The following is a 16,779-nucleotide window of genomic DNA, read 5'->3' on the forward strand; positions in this document are numbered from 1 at the left end:
AGATTATTCTAAATGTCTCATTTCTCTTTCTCCCCTTTCACCATATTGGCATATAGTTTTCAATATGAGGAGGTAACATGAAATACAGAAGGATGTGAGAGCCTGAAATGAAGAGAGAGAAAACTCTGTTGCTATGATTCTTATAAACCTATATTAGTGCGGTTGTAGTTGAACACTCTGTGATTCTTCATCTTTAGTGCTGCGTCAGCAAATGATGACCATGGGTAAATACGATATAGGGTCCGCTACTTCTATAATTATCATTAATATCATTTTACATGGAGAATACAATTGAAATATGACTGCCTGTCACTATGCTCCTTTCCAGAAAGATCACAGTGCTGATGAAGTTCTCCAGCTGACTATAATGCTGTTAGTTCTAAGATATCAAGTTTCTTTGCAAAAAGACTTTAAAAATATTTGATATTTCAGTTCAGTTTCTTGTGAAACTCTGCATTTTGCATGCACTTTGTAGTACAGAAGTATTGCTTTCCAGCAAACGCTCCCACGTCTTTGCATGGTTTGGGACTTTATTACAGAGCATTTCCCCTTCCCAGTTACAAGAGTAAGTATCTGCTTACAGCTGCATATTTTCTGTGGCTGTTGCTGTAATGTTTTTAACAGGTTTATTTCTGTTATGCTTCATTGTGTAGAAGGTGTCCAGCAAAACAGATCATTTCCTAAGATATCTTTGCTTTCTTAGAGTCACGGCGCATGTGATGTGCAGCCTGGACTGGTGCATGGTTATTTACAGCATGAGGAGCGTGGCGTGGTCCAGCAGCAGAGCCCTGGACTGCAACTCGGGAAGACCTTGATTTCCTTTTTGGCTCTGCTACTTATTTGTTGTGTTTCCCAGCACAAATAACCAGCTTTGTGCATCTTCACCCGCTATTTCTGACTCAGATGTAGAGTGAAAATTCCCTTAATCTATATGCAGTGTTCAGTACAATAAGAAAGACCTTGTTCTTTAGGTGAGGTGTCTAGATGCTTCTGTCATAAACACTAAATACATGCTAAATGCTAAATAATATTTGGTCAAGTAACAAAACGGTCAGAAACTGGAAGAACATAAAATATCTATTTGGGCAAATACTTGTTAGGAAAATTTTCATCATGATCCCACTACCTGTCATGTCCTGGTCCTGAATTTATTCCTGCATTATTTATTTCTAGACTTTCCAGAACCTTATGCATAGACAAAAGCTCCCATTTTACTTCATATGTTCCTCTGACTTTGGTAACTCTAACTTTGGAAACATTGTCACTCATTATTACTGCAAGAATTATAGTATCTCGAACTGTGGATGAGTGTCATCGTGGCAGTTCAGACAGCAAGAGCAACTTGCTTAGAAAAGAGGGAGCTCCCTTTCACAGTTGCCAAGGTCATCGTCAGCTATGATAGAGTCAAAGCACTGATGATTTTAGATCGAGTTTGTCTGGGTTTTGACACAGAAGATAGTCATACCAAGGAGAAAATAAACCCTCTTTTCAGAAGCTGTGGTTATTGCTTTATATCTGTGTCAACATTCATTTTCTGGGTTTTGTGCCAATTGGATTAGTTTTCGGACATTTTAAATCAAGCATAAGTGGCTAATGCAGGAAGGGAGCGCTGGGATTTCAGGGGAGACCTTGTCTCTGTTCGATGAAACAGGGAGAATGGACTGCCTCTGCCTGGTCCCGCCTGGATTATGAGGGAGAGAGGAAACTTCTTGCTGCTCTGTTGTCCTTTCCAGAAACTGCTCTTGTTCCAGGGAAAGGGAGTGGGAGCTTTACGATTGGCATTGTACCTTTTGCAATGTGCAAACCTAGCATTTACTAGGAATGGGTCTAGACCCTTCTGGCAGGGAAATGAGATACCTCAAGTGTATGCTGCCAACTTCATTCCTCTTTCAACATTTGTGTTTGAGGAGCAGGAGTGTATTCCTACCAGTGCAGTCTTTAGCCACAGTTATTGCACGTTCAAAGTTACAACAAAACTCACTCTGACTTTTGTGGTAAGGCATTTAGTCTGGAAAGGATATGTATATGTTTTTCCCTTTTTTCACCCTCTGATATAAAATACTGCTGCAAAAAATATTCCAAACTTTTCCAAAGGACTTTTGCTGTGGAAAGGTCTAGTACAAAGAGTCCTTTGTTTCACTGGAATATCCAAACCTGTGGTAAACTCTTGCATGATTTTTTTTTCCCCCAGACAGGTGCCATGAAGCTCTTTGACATTTGTAGAGCAGATGGGATGCCATTTTACTGTTGTATCTAATTGACAGAACCTTACTAACTCTCTCCATGCATCCTGCCTCGGAAAGTGTGGGCCGTGGAGTCTTGGAGAGCACTTTTTCCTCATCAGCAACTTGCTTAACTCACTTACTGCCAGGTGAAGAGTGAGAGCGATAACTTGCTAACTGGCCTGTGAAGCCTCTTGGCAATTCATAACCCAGGGAAATGATTTCTTCCTGCTGAATTTGCCATTTTGGCTGGTTGGTCACTTGCTGTTGACTTGGCTACCATACATTATATTATGTGTATGTGCAGCCACAGATGCTATCATGTGCATATATTTTAATGTAAATAGCAGTGTTGTCTGTCTATGCAATCACATAATGACATACGTAATTGAATATGTGTAGAATACATGAAGATGTCTGTGAAACGCCGTCTCTGGGGATGTGTGAATGCACACGTCTCTCCATGCCTCCTCCCCCTCTCAGGCTCCCAAAGGAGGGATTTTGTGAACGTCCGGTTTCGGCATTCCAGACATGGGGAAAGTCTGGTTTCCAAAAGGCTGGTGCCTGCGAAGGTCTCAGAGAAGAACATAGCTGTCCCAATCATTTCTGCAAATCTTGATCTGCCACCATCGTGCTCAGTTCCTGCATATATTTATGGATCGTCGAAAAACACAGAATAACTGTTTTGTGTGTAACTTCTGCTAAAGGTTTTAGACTCCTTTGCAGGTCTGGTTTGCACAAGAAAACCACATTTGCAATGTGCTTCCAGCATTTAAATCCCGATAGACACATATGCTTCCCCAGAAATTGCTTCTTTGAAGAAAGCAGGCGATGATTTCACTTTTGGAAAGGTAGCTAGACTGTGTTTTATGGTGATTGTCACTGGATATGACCAAGAGGGGTCGGAATACCCAAACAAATATTTAATGCATTTCAGCTGGAGTATAAATGAACAAACAAACCCCTTGCCCTTGAGCAGCTGTAATTTTTAGGATTATTCTGATGAAGTGTATTGAGTTTAAGATTCTTGGCTTCCTTGTGCAGCAGCCTGTCCCTCTGGCAACTGTCATCCTCAGTCATATCAGTTACATGCTGCCACAGCCACTCATGCATCTTGTGCAAATGTTAATATTAAAAGCCGGCCAGGTGGTAGCAAACTCTGGGATAGATCTTCAGGTCTCTATCAAAATCACAGGATTTACAAATAACCTGTATAAAATTTCTCCAGTTCTCTAGGTGTCAGTAGTTGTTTCTGTGGCGCTGGCATACAAAGCATTTCAAGCCCTTTGTGGTATCCTTGACACCCGTAGGCTCTAATTCTAACTTGTGGCATCATATATTGGCCTTTCGGCATGAATGCCATTCAGATATCTTTTTGAATAAATGCTGGCTGCTGTACATAGGGCTTTCACAGTCTGGTTTTAAAGAATTAAAACACAAAAATGTATTAGAAAAAAAAAGACTGGAAAGAATCTTAAGAGGTTCTTTAGCCAACCCCAATCCCCAGAGTAAAATCAGGTGTACCAAAATAATGGGATGTTGGGAGGCTCACAAGAACAGGTTAGACAGTGATGAAGGCTCCACACTGACCCCAGGCAATCAATTCCACCACTTTTACAAACCTTGCAGTTAGAAAGCTTTTTCTAGTGTTTAACCTAACATCACCCTGCTGCAGTTAAACCTGTTCATTCTTGCCCTATCCCCAGCAGACAGAGAAGTTTATTCTTCTCAGTAAAGCAAAGCTTTTACATATTTGAAAATTATTAGCCTATTCTCTGGCAACCTTCCTTTGTCTTGGATAAAGCATCCTCGTCCGTTCAATCTCTGCTCATAAACGTCTCATTCATGTAGTTGTCTTCTACGTTTTCTCTCATTAGTCCCTGTCTGTCTTGAGGTCTAGGGCATGCTGGTTCAAAACATGACCCAGTACTCCAGCTGAGGGCTTGGCCTTGGTGAGCAGTGTATAGACTGCTACGTCTTGCACGTGGTTGTGTATCCTACTGGCTGCACTGGGTATGTCCTACTATGAAACTTGCTGCTCTGCAACAAGATGACTTATTTGATTCATGTTCAGTAGTTATTTTCAAGCTCTCTGAGCTTTCTGTCATCTGTAAATTTAGTGAGCATATTCTCTATTCTACCAGCCAAGCTGTTAATTAAAATATTGAAGGACAGATCCCTGCAAAACCCCACTCGATATATTCTTTCACTTTGGCTGCCAACCACTGAAAACTAATCTCTGAAAGTGTTTTTTTCAACCAGTTGTGTACCACTTTATAATGGTATCAGCTGACTGTGTTGAATAAGGTAGAAACCTTATTAAATTCGATATGTATTCCATCTGCTGCTACTTCTTATCCAGTACCAATTATCCTCCAAGGAAGGAAATTAGATTGATTTGACACAATTAATTCTTGACAAATCCATTCGGCTGTTTTAAACTCCTACAGGATAATAGGGTGGAAAAAGAAACGTTATATATAACTCGTCTGTGTATCTTTCCAGCCCCATGCTTGCCCTCCCTTAGCCTTCTTGAACTCTCCTCTTCAGGAGTCCTCATTTGTAATTACCGTGGTGCAGGGCTGAGAACAAGAGATGGAGGCAGCAGTCATTATTGCTGCCAAAATCTTTGTATCTTAAAGCCAAGCCTGGGCATTTTTGGACAAATGTGAACAGGTTAAGCTTATTTGAAACCACCAGGCACACTAAGTAGCCTCTAATACTGCTTACTTCTTGGACACTGACGTGAATTGTCTGTCATATGTGAAGCCTGTTACAGTTACTTCTTATACATCCATATAAAAACAATTCAGCTATTTAACCTTTGTTACCTATATATACACAGACTTCTTTGGGAAATAGTAGGTGCTAAAATATTTTAAAACTGTTTCTCCCTTGCCAAAATCTTTGGATGCATTTGAACTTGTTAGAGATCAGGATAATATTGCGCGTGTTTGGGGGTGCTGTGAATAACTAGATCCTTTGAATTCCTTTCTGGTTGCAGACAAACACGAACAATAGCTGGGCAAGTACAGGCAATAGAAGGCATAAGTTTAAATCATGTTTGATACATCGAAAGCTGCTTTAAGTAACTAGCCAAGAGAACAATTGTGTTTCGTTTCTAACATAAGAAGTCCATGTCTGTTAGTGTGTTACCTGGAAAATACAAGGAGATAAAATGGTATCATGACATTTGGAGAATGCTTTTAGGAGGGAAAGAATTTGTGTTTTTGACAAGTCAAAATGCAGTCTTTTCTTAGCTCTGCTCATGCAGTTTACATATACAAATATAATAAATAAATAATACTAAACAATAAATATAATAATGATTTTTATCTCCAGTAGTTTTAAATTTCTATATAAAAAACTGAAAGCTGGTGAGTAATGAAAATCACCTAAATGAGGCCCAATACCTTGCTGGCATCTTACCACATACTTATGTATTCCCCAAATGCCACATGTGTAATCATGGGGAACCTAAGGGCCGCATAGGCTTTTCAGACTTCTTAGGCAATTGCCCAGGTAGCATACCCCTTAGAATTATCCATTAAAAACACCCAAAATAATTCATGTAGCTGCAAGCCATGTGAAATTAAGTCATGGATTGTATCTAGCCCAGAGCCTTGTGGGCTTACCACCCGCCCCTGCTGCTGCCTCCTCAGTGGTGGAGATGGCAGATAATATAAAGGGACTCCAGAAGGTCACCTGGCTTGCCCCCAAGATGCAGATTTACTGCTGCTGTTTCTCACATTCCCCTCACCAATATAGCAAATTTCTTTCGTTCCTTTTTGTCCACTTTCACATATTTATTCATCAATGACAAATAGCGATGACTTCTGAAATGACCAGAGCTTCTTTTGCATACACAAATAAAGTCATTGTTTTAGGAGCCAATATTTCAGGGCTTAAAAACACATACATTTATCTCATTGCCCTGAGTTACACCCTCTTGAGCTTTCTTCAGCGATCTGACTTTCCCCTTGGTGTTTACACACCCTTCATGCTTTCAGATAATCACTGCATCCTTTCCAGTCCCTTTAACCTTAATCTAGCCAAGCAACAGTTGTTTGTTTAAATTTATTCTCATAAATCACATCTTCCCACAGAAGTCAAAAGGAACGTGTGATGCACTTCTGGGATCAAGTGTATTAGTAACTTTCAAAACCCCAAATCTCAATTACTTTAGGCATATGTTGCTACAGGATACACATTGTACTGAAGAAACATATTTGGCCATCTTCAAACAGAATTGCCTAATTATTAAATCCTTGCAAATGAAGATTCATTTTTCTGAGAACTAGAGATACCAGCCTACTCTACATAAACAAAATTACTTCCTTCTAAAACTTCATCAACATGGAGCCAATGCAGTTAGCTCATTGCCCTCGAGGGCTGTTGTATCATCATCGATGCAGTTGGTTGAGTTGTGGAGGGTAAATTCCTCCCACTCACACCACCACGGTCACAATAATCCTTCTGTTCACAAGCTTCCCAAAATATTTATTGAGAGAATAGCTCGGAGGTATGTTTTCAGCAATGCTTAAGCCTGTTTTCACTTGTCTCTCCCGCTCGCCTTTTTTTTTTTTTTAATTACATTTTGGGAGTGGGTTGGCCAGTGCTTAAAAGCTGGGGTTTCAGATAGATGGCTTCTCCTCGTTTTAATTAGTTTGACAGGCACCTCTGCTTTCCAACTGAGTTGCCCTAACTGGAAGCAGCTGCTCTTTGGAGTTACTCCCCCTCCTTGCCGTGTTACAGAAGCAGTCTCATGTCCCTTCAATGAATTTATGGACGTAAAATGCACAGTTCCAGGGTTTCAGGTGTGCCTGGCTGCAGAGGGATGTTTCTCTCCTTTGTCTATTACTTCATGTAGTTTTATGAAGTGAAACACGTCATTAACAATATAGGGAAAACGAAATGTACAGATTGGATATGATTCTCCGCTTCCTTGTTAATTCTTGTTAGTGAGCCTAGAGCAGGTTTTAATATATTTTTCCATGGCAATTTGAAACTCTGATTTGAGAGAGAGAGGCTTGAATGATTGTACAGCTTGCAAGGCAGTGAAGAGTAAGGCTTCTCCAGAAGAGCACAGGCTCTGTGAATCAAGCTCATGCCTGTGTTTACAGCCACAGCTGAAATGAATACTTATCATCTTGACTACATTGTCACAGTCTTGTGAATGCTCCTGATTTCATCACTAGCTTGATTATTTATTTAACATCCTACCACCTGGAGCCAAGTGATGTAAAAACCTCAATTTGCTGCTGTTTTTTTAATAATGGAAATGTAAATTCCAGCTTTTATTTTCCAATAAAAGTATGAAAATGTGACCTAAGCATGCCCTGATGACTCAGACAATTGGAGCTGAAGCACTCCCAAAAGTCTTATGTTAAAAATCCCATTATATTTAAATGAAAGTGTAATTTTCAGGTGCCTGACATCTGTGAGTTTTGAACACTTATCATTACAACAGAAATTGCGACAACACGTGTAGCACAAGTGCTTACCTACTGCTTGCTAGTCAACTGCTGTTTGTTTTTCCATAAATTATCCCTTAATGTGCATGTCTGGGCTTGCTCGGTGGTGCACAGGACAGCTAACCCAGGGGCACAACCCTAGGACAGGGAGGACACCCATGTTTTGGTCTGATCTGGTGCTCCAGGGAACGGGCAGGAAGCATTTAAAAGGAAAGGTAAGGCAGCTGTTTGGAAAGTGAGAGAAAATTGGGTGCTCTGTGTCCATCAGAGCCTGCTCGTGAGAGCTGTTTCTAGGGATGGAGGCAAGAGGAGAAGCTCCGGTGATGGAGCAGGAGTTATCCTAGCAGAAAACGACATGAAAGAAGAGGCTGAAGCCTGTATGTTCTTCTCAGTGGCAGTAGTAGGGAGAATTGACCCTAAGCTGACATGATCTGCAAGCAAACATCAAATAATCGCGTGTGGTCACTGGTTTATTTTCTTCACCTGTGGCTAGCTGTTTGGTTGGCATCTGCATTAAGTAGTCCCACCTACTCCTTCACTAATAGTACATCTATGTGACTTGGGATATAGGCTTAAAAAGTGTGAAGTCTGAGTTCAGTACTGCATCCTTATAGGACTGAAAGTCAGGCTTTGGGAGGGTCTGTTTGCTGCTTATTCAGAACGGTGCTGTATTCATTTTCAAAGAAGCAGTTGAGGAAATCCTTTGTACTCTGTTATGTTTTGGGGCAATGTTTAATTAGTAAATTGGGGAGTGGGTGCTAGATGGAGTGTGGAGGAGGTGACTTGCGGGTAGAAGTAGTCTGTTCTGGAAGAGAAACTAAGCAACTCTTCCTCTTTTGTTTTCTTGCAAGTCTCTACCATTGGCATGTCTGTGTCATGTGTACTTTGCTGTAATGTTTTGCCAAGGGCAGCTCTGTAAATTTTTATCTCTCCCTTGAAAGCAGATAACTTTAAGATCTACATTTGCATTGCATAATTGGCTGCTTTTGCAAAGGCACAATTAAAGTTCTTGGGTTTCTTGTTCGAGAAAGTATTATTTTTAGGAAAAATATTTCTCCCTTTCAAAGGGGACATGCAATAAACATCTTCTTTGAGGTGTATCCATTCTTATTCTAAAAATTTGAGCTGGTCATGGAGTGACTAGTAATAAAACAGTCACTGTGTGAGGCTGGGCATCTCTCTGGTGCTCCTCCTGCCTTACTACAGCCAATTCGTGTGATATTTATGTCAGCACTGAGCACCTCTGAAATCCGCGGCTACCACATGCTACTAAGTTGTACCTTATTCTTGGCTGGTTTTATGATGCGCTTTGGGATGAGGTCATCAGACTCCTTTTCATTAGTAATTTACTAAGAGCTTCAACAAAGGAATCAAAGGACACCGTGTTTGGAAAAAGAAGAGGCCAAAGTCCTATTCCCAGTTCTGAGCCATGCTTTTCTCCTTTTTCACTTCCCCAGTTCTACAATTATTTGGGATAAGAGCAGCCAAAGGACACTAAGGTAAATAGTTCTGTCTCTGTGGATTTTTTAAGTCTTACAAAAAAAGGTTTGTATGCATCCTTTCTAGCAGACACTTACGAAAAGAATATAAGAAGTTGAGCAAGCTCCTGTGACCAACAGTGTAAAAACTACCCCCAGACATCCCAAAGGATGCTGAAGTCCTGTCTGAAAAATTAATTAAGGTTTATAAAACATTTTGTAAAAACTGCTGCAGAAAACTAATAGAAAATGAATGCTAACTATTTAAATGTTGACAGGAAATAACAAAGCTTCAAAGCTGGCTTTGCCACGCAGCTAGAGAAGGGGGGATGCTGAGTTTGGGTGGAGAAGGCAGAAGTAAATAACACAAAGAAGCAAGAGTCTTAGTGTATTTTGGAAGTTGTTCAGACAGTGCCTGACATCATGGGAGGCAAATAGAGTCCTGATCCGCAGGCGGTTTTGGAGCAGCGCGCGGTGCACCTAAGCAGGATTGCAGCTGTGCTGTCCCCAGGGATGCGTGCTCCTTGCTGGTCACGCTCTGGCTCCCAGAGCCCCTCCGCTGGCCGAGCTAGTGCTGCTGCCGCCCCGTTAAGAAACGCGGTGCTGTGCTCCACGCCGGGGAGGGGAACTGGGCAGGATATGAGAGGCCTTTGTGGAGCACATCTGCGGGCAGGAAGGGAGGATACGGACCTTTCCTTTCTCCTTATGAGTCAAAAGGTATCCTTCCAGAAGGGCCGTGATACTCGCTGTGTGCTGTTTTAGATTTCTTTTCCTTATACGATTTGTCATGCAAAGTCACAGCCACTGTATTTTAACTGAAGCCTGCCAAGCTTATCAGTATTTGTATGTACTGAGCGTGATGCTAGCCCGAAGCGTTAAGACTACTGGAATGATTTTCCTGGGCATGCGTCTCTCCCTCCTTCTTATTTTTTAATCTAGTAGGGTACTGATATCTAGGGGAATGATGGATCGAGTGTAATGCGGAGAGTTCAGACTTTTATCAGAATAAAGCAATTCATTGTTCATAACTGCTTTCTACTGATAGAATTAAACAGACGTAACTCCATCTGGTTCGTGTTGGGTATATTAGTGTACTGCTCTCGCTGTGATGTGATACTCTGTAGTCGTGAGGCTGGCAATAAGACTGGGAACTGACAGCTAAGCCTCTAAAAGAATAAATAATGATATCTGACTGTACAGCAAAGAGTCTATGCTCTAAATACTGTCTATTTTAAAACCACTGGATAAGTATTTTCTGCACCGCTTTTAAAATCAGGAGTATTTTCTGTAGTTATCTAACTGGCAGAGGATGCTGAAACTTGATCATTTCAGGAATATATATATAGCAGTCTGATCTGCAAATGCACATGATAGATCTAGTACTCTCTTATAATTTATGCCTGTACGTACCAAGAGTGTCTGAGACAGAGCAACAGCCTGTTTGGCAGAACGGCTGATGGGCTGGGTGTGTGGGTCCCCATCCTGCCTCGTCCTAGAGGCTTTCTGGAGCGGCCGCTGGCACGTCTGCTTTCTGCTGGAGAGCAGCTGCCAGCTCCTTTGGCTGACACAGGTGATGCAGAGAACCCCGCTACCAGAAATAATAATCATAAATAATTGTTAAGGAAAAATACTTTTAAAATGAACTAACAGGTGAGAATTAAAAGAAATGGTGCTTTAGAAGGACTTTCAAAAAAATCTAGTGAGAACAAGGAGATAAAATTGTTCCAAGATGGATTGCGTTCAGTTGATGGGATGGAGCCTGCAACCAGTCAGGGTTGCAGTTCCAATCAGAGGCTGTGATGTGAAACTCTGCATGTTTCAATTTGATGACCTCCACCAAGGGGAAAGAGGGAGAGAGCTGAAAGGAGGTACAATCCCTGCTAATAGTGTGTTGCATTGTAATTTGCTTGTGTTAAGAGCTTTAGGGCTTTTGCAGGTCACTTGTAGGGGCTAGGTGGAATTTTTATTCCCCTGCACCTATGCTCTGTGCATACAATGGCTTGCTTATTTATTTCTCTGAAGCTTTGATGTTCCAATTTAGACTTGATATACTGGGCAGGGTGTTGTTAGTGATGTTGAGAAACCTCATGTGTTTTGTTCATGCACGCAGAGTTAATTGCCAGGCCTCTGAGCAGGAAGCCATTTCCCTCAGGCCATCTATCGGGAACCCATGAAGTTTGGTGTCCATTACACTGTGGGGCATGATCCACTTCCCAAGGCAACCTGATCTCTCCCGGCCTCTTGCATGTAGTTTAAAATTGATATCAAAGTGCTGGCTGTTGTTTGTGGTATAGATTTCTTGGATTAAATGCCTTTTAAGTGTTTGCCAGCAGTTGTGATAGTCTGGTTCTGATGGCGCACGTCAGCTTTTCCAGTTTATTTTGATGCTTATTTCAACTTTTCACTATTAAATACTTTGTTGAAACCATTGTGTCACTCTTGTGTGACACTGTGGTGAGATGATACACACTACTTTGGGACAGCAAGATTGTCATCTTTTGTCTTAATGACTCAGAGGCTTGCGTTTGAGGTTTGTGCTTGTGAAGAGGCATTCACAGAGAAAGAGTTTGGCGTGGTGAAGGCCATCTCCCTAAACCCTCAGTAAAGAAAGGAGAAAGATGAGCTTCTCTACGGCCACCTTAACCCGGAGTGAGGATCCTGCTCCGAGTAGCCCTCTAGAAGAAAGTCCGTCTCTCTGTAATAAAGAAGAGTGCTCTCCAAGCTGGTTAATCCTGCCTGCTGCGTAGATGTGGGAAATTTAACTACACGCCCACATGTAGCTGATGGTGTGATAGGAGGATACACTCACATGCACAGTGCATCTGCCTTAACTGGGTGAAACTAGATTCACCGCATACGTGTTGATCGTTTCCATCTCCTGTGTAGAGATTTGCAGGAGAACAACTGCGGGGAGCTTCGTAGCTGCTTTGTGGAGGGACTTTCCATCCAGAGTGCACTGGAGCGTATGTGAGAGCAACCACGAGCCCGTGCACTGCGAGTCCGACACACTGGGGGATCATATCAGGATCGCTGCCCCACTGCCTAGTGCTGCCCTGTAGGTGCACAGTGACCATTTTCCAAGATTTCCAAATGTTAAGTGCCTGGTCAGAGCTCCTGTGACATGTCCCAAAAATCTCAGAAAATTGACCAGATTTATTTCTTCCCAGTAGCATAAAGAGGTCCAGTACAGCATGCTTCTAGAACATAGTCTCTTGTGGATGTTTGAGTTACCATCTTCTCAATTACAGATAAAAATGCAAACAAAAACTGTACTGTAACACGCTAAATTGCTATTAATTTGTAATTCTGTAGTAGCAGTTGTAACACAAATAAAATACTGCAGTAATAGCCGGGCTTCAAAACCCTTGTAAGATCTGAGTTTCTGCTTGTTCTAGAACTCTAATACTCTTGCTGCAGCTGTTTTTTGTTTGGGTTTTTTTGTTGTTTTGTTTTGTTTTGTTTTTTTGGTAAAATGCCCCTGGGATTTATTACTGCAGGACATTGGCGTCACTAAAAAAGACGATGTGATATCTAGAAGGGGCAGGGGTGTCTATCTGAGGGAAGGAGAGCAGGGAATATTTTAGCATGTCATAGTCATTGAATGTCTTAGAAAAATGGCATCTTGTGAATGTCTGAAGATGAATAGATACTATAATTGCAAGACCGTAGAAGATGGTAGCTACTGTAAACTGCTATGGGTTTGTTGTAATTCTCATGTCAATTTGTTTCTTAAAGCAACTGCTCCCGGAGTCAAGTGATTTTGCAAGATCTTTTTTTCCTTGTCTCCCTTTTCAAAATCAAAGGCTCTGTGTCTCAAATAAATTAAAGTCGGCTGGCTGAGGGGAAGACTGCCACAGCCATGCATCATGCTGCTCTGATGAAAGTTGCTGCCTTCACAAAAGGGATGACATCATGGCTCAGGAAGCAGCTCTTGGACCACCACAATATATAATCTAGTTTCTATTACCTGTACTGCAAGGCTGAAAAGTGCAGATAATCAGGACCTGCTTCTGTAAGGAGCAATGACCTCCCTTGGCAGGGAGGGGCAAGGCAAGTGGGAGTGCTGCCCCTTACACCTATTTGGTCTTAATTTATTGCTGCCTGTCCTGGTTTTGGCTGGGATAGAGTTAATTTTCTTCCTAGTACCTGGTATACTGCTCTGTTTTGGATTCGGTATGAGAATAATGCTGATAACACACTGATGTTTTAGTTGTTGCTGAGTAGCGCTTACACCCGTCAAGGATGTTTTCAGCTTCCCATGCTCTGCCAGGTGCACAAGAAGCTGACCCAGACTGGCCAAAGGGCTATTCCATACCGTATGGCGTCATGCTCAGTCTGTAAACTGGGGGGAGCTGGCTGGGGGGGCAGCGATAGCTGCTCAGGGACTGGCTGCGCATCGGTCAGCAGGTGGTGAGCAATTGCATTGGCTATCACTTGAGTTGTATATATTATTATTATTATTATTTTCTCTTCTTCTGCTGTCTTATTAAGTTGTCTTTATGTCAGCCCACAGGTTTTACTTTTTTTTTTCCTGATTCTCTTCCCCCATCCCACTGCAGGGGGGAGGGTGAGCGAGCGGCCGTGTGGTGCTCAGTTGCTGACTGGGGTTAAACCACAACACTGCCAGAGTCAGAACAATAAGGGTTTTTTAGACTTTGTGCTGCAGAGCTGTTGTTTTTTCTTAAAAAATATGCCTCCAAAATATAAAAAAGGCAATGTACATAAAACAGTATCTGCAAGAGGAGCCCATCATATTTAAATCCTGAGATCAACAGTGTGCCTTGTTCAGATATTTTGAAACTAGGTTGACATTATGATTGTAAGTGGTTCAACATGGATTTCAGAGGGTCACTAAGTAAATTACCCCTGACTAATTAAACCAGTTTTGAGTTATGCAAGCCATCTCAGAGTACAGGGAGACTTCACTGGCACGCCTTTATCCTCATACTTCATAGGCTTATAGTCACATACAATTTAAAGGTCAATTAGTAGAGACTTTATACCTGGTTTGGGCCTTTCATTATTTCTCATTCCTAGTCAATAATATGATGAATTACACAGTGTGCATCCTAAAGAAGGGTCAAGGAAAATGTGCAGATTTCTACATCATCAGGGGTTTCCTTACCAGTTCCAGCACTTTTTCTACCTGTGCCACCCACCTCCTTTCGCCTGTTCTGCGAGTGCCATTCACCACTACAGCAACAGCTGTAACAACGCAGCGCTTTGAAAATGTTCGTTCCGTTCTGTGCGTACCAGTCGCTGAGAAAGGGAGCGTTTTGCTCAGCTTTTCTCTCTGGTGCTAGCCCACGGAGTTAAATAATCCATCTGAGCTTTGAGGACAGAGAAAGAACATCGCTGGGAACGTGGGGAGAAGATGAGGAGCACATAGGTCACCCCACTTCTGCTCTATGCCTACTTCAGAAACTATTTTAAGCCCTGTTAGCAAATGGTGTCATTTGTTGCTGCCGCCGCCGGCCTCATCAGCTGCGGGGGCCCGGTGCCGGGAGACCCCGGGGCTGGGCGGGGAGGGCGCCCGGGTGCCGGGCCCGGGCCCGGCCCTGGGTCGCGTCTGGGTGGCGCAGGGCGCGCAGCACCCAGCGGGGCTGGCGGGACGCTGCAGAAACTGCGAACTGCTCGGGGCTGGGAGCTCCGAACGCGCTTGGCCGGCGCGTGGCAGCTGTGTATCCGTTAGACACGTCGCCTTTCCCCCGCCCCGCGCAGGCACGTGCTTCCAATAAGCATCGGCTCGAAGCCGTAGCTCTTCCAGACGCACCTAACCGTTGCAAGGCCGGGGGGCGAGCACGGAGGCTCAGAGTAAAGGATGTCCTAGCAGCCCGCCCCAGCAGAGGCCGGAGCGAGGCGTGCGGCGGCGGGCAGGCCAGGAGCGGCACCGCGTCCCCGGGCTCGCCCTCCCGCCCCGGCCGCCGCTGGCCTCTCCGCTGCTTCAGGTGCCCCCCCAGGAGCGCGCTCGGGGGTGCGTGCGCGGGCACCCGGCCGCCTGCTGGGAGGGGCGCCGGAGCGTCCCTGCTGCTGCCTGTAATTAGTGATTACTTAATTTCAGTATACTGGGGGCGGGGGGGGCGGGGGTAGTAATCGGAAGCAGGAGGCGCTCAGGTGAGGCGGCGGCAGAGCCCGGTCAGCAGCGAGCCCTCCCCCGGCGACCGCGCGCCGGCCCGAGCTCTTGGGTTTGGGGTGGGGGAGGCGCCGGGCCCCGGGACCGGGCCGGGGCGGCGCCGGGGCCCTTTGTTGCCGCCCCGGGGCGGCCACGTGCGCCGGGCGAGCCCACGGGCGGGCGGGGGGTGCGGGGCCGGCGGCGGGGGGAGGAGGGGCCGTGCCGCCGCCCCGCCGCCGGGTGGGCGCCCCCGCCGCGCCGCGCCGCAGTGGCAGCGCCGGCCGCCCGCTCGCTGGGCCGAAAGTTTGAGGGGGGCCGGCCCGCGGTGTGCCGGGGCGGGACGGGGACGGGGCCGGGGCTGGGGAGGCGGGGCGGGACGGCGGCGGCGGCGGCGGGGAGCCGGCGCTGATCCGGCGGCCGGGCCGGGGCATGGAGGGGGAGCGGGCGGGCGGCCCCGCCGCCCCGGCGGAGAGCGGCACGTCGGAGGCGTTTGCCCAGCTGTGGGCCGACGTGATGGGCATCCTGGTGAGTGCGGCCGGGACGGGGCGGGGGCCCGGGCGGGGGCCCGGGCGGCAGCGGGCTCGGGGGGAGTCTGCCGCGGGGCGGGGGTGGGCTGCGGAGCGGGGTGGCGGGCGGCGCAGCCCTGGCCGGGGCGGCCCGGCACCTGCTGCGGAGTTCGCCCGGGTGGGCGGGTGTCCTCGCCGTGCCGGCTCGTGCGTCCCAGAAAAAGTTGGTCCGTGGGCAAGCCCGAGCGTTGTACGGGCGGCCGCTTTCCTCGCGGGTCCGGAGCGAGGTTTCCTGGGCTGTCAGCGCCGGAGGGGCAGCGCCGAGCGCCGCTGTAGAGCTGGGCTGGGGCGGGGGCTGTTTACCGGCGCCGAGCGGAGCGGACCCCGCGTCTGTTTACACGGCCGGCGGCGCTTGTTGAGGCCGATCAATGGGCGCATTGTTTCCCGCTGCTGCGGCGTCCTGGCCGGTTCCGTCAAACTTGGGCGAAAGTCCGGCTCCTGGCCGCCTTTGCATGCCGCGCACGTGCTGCGGCGCCCCGCGCCGGGCCCGGGTGAAGCCTCGCGCCTGGGGGGCGCTGCCGCGGGGCGCCCTGGGCCCCCGCGCCCCGGTGCCGCTTGTGGGGCTCTTGTTCCCCGCAGGTTTTTTTTGGAAACGAGCTGCGGGGCCGCGGCCCGCGGAGTTTCTGGGCGGGGGGGTGTGCTGAGGAGGGACCAGCCCTCCGGAGGCGCCGGCCACGAACAGCAGCGGCGGCCCCGGCAGCCGGGGCTGAAGGAGTGACATCGGGTGGGCGCGGAGCGCACCGGCAGGGTGGACTGGGTGGCCAACAGTAAAAACACAGGAAGAGTCAATTCTTTATGTCTGCTTGCAGCGAGAGAATAATATTTACTTTAGGTGCAAGATGATAATTACCACAGAGGACTGCCACTCAGCAAAAAAACAAATACTGATGTTATATACGTTCTGGAGCGGGCAGTTTTCCAGCGATA

At 46.0% G+C, this 16,779-nt stretch overlaps 1 protein-coding gene across 7 annotated transcripts in view; it reads left to right on the top strand.

Moving 5' to 3' along the window:
• Positions 1-16,779, top strand: part of SASH1 (SAM and SH3 domain containing 1) — a 567,590-nt gene that overhangs the window by 425,579 nt on the left and 125,232 nt on the right. Inside the window, exon 1 of one of the 7 annotated variants that reach the window (XM_087775790.1) lies at positions 15,190-15,210. The exons of 4 other annotated variants lie outside the window; for them this stretch is intronic. Coding sequence is in view for 1 of the 3 variants with exons in the window: in XM_087775789.1 (XP_087631915.1) it covers positions 15,716-15,811 (96 nt within the window). In the remaining 2 variants the exon portion in view is untranslated. Of the gene's footprint in view, positions 1-15,189; positions 15,211-15,274; positions 15,289-15,674; positions 15,812-16,779 lie in introns of those variants that run through there. 2 more of the 7 variants (XM_087775795.1, XM_087775789.1) reach the window with 2 other exon arrangements.

This window comes from Nipponia nippon, unplaced genomic scaffold, assembly GCF_047370975.1.
Source record: "Nipponia nippon isolate SJK-2023a ecotype South Korea unplaced genomic scaffold, ASM4737097v1 scaffold_4, whole genome shotgun sequence".
NCBI lineage: Eukaryota > Metazoa > Chordata > Aves > Pelecaniformes > Threskiornithidae > Nipponia > Nipponia nippon.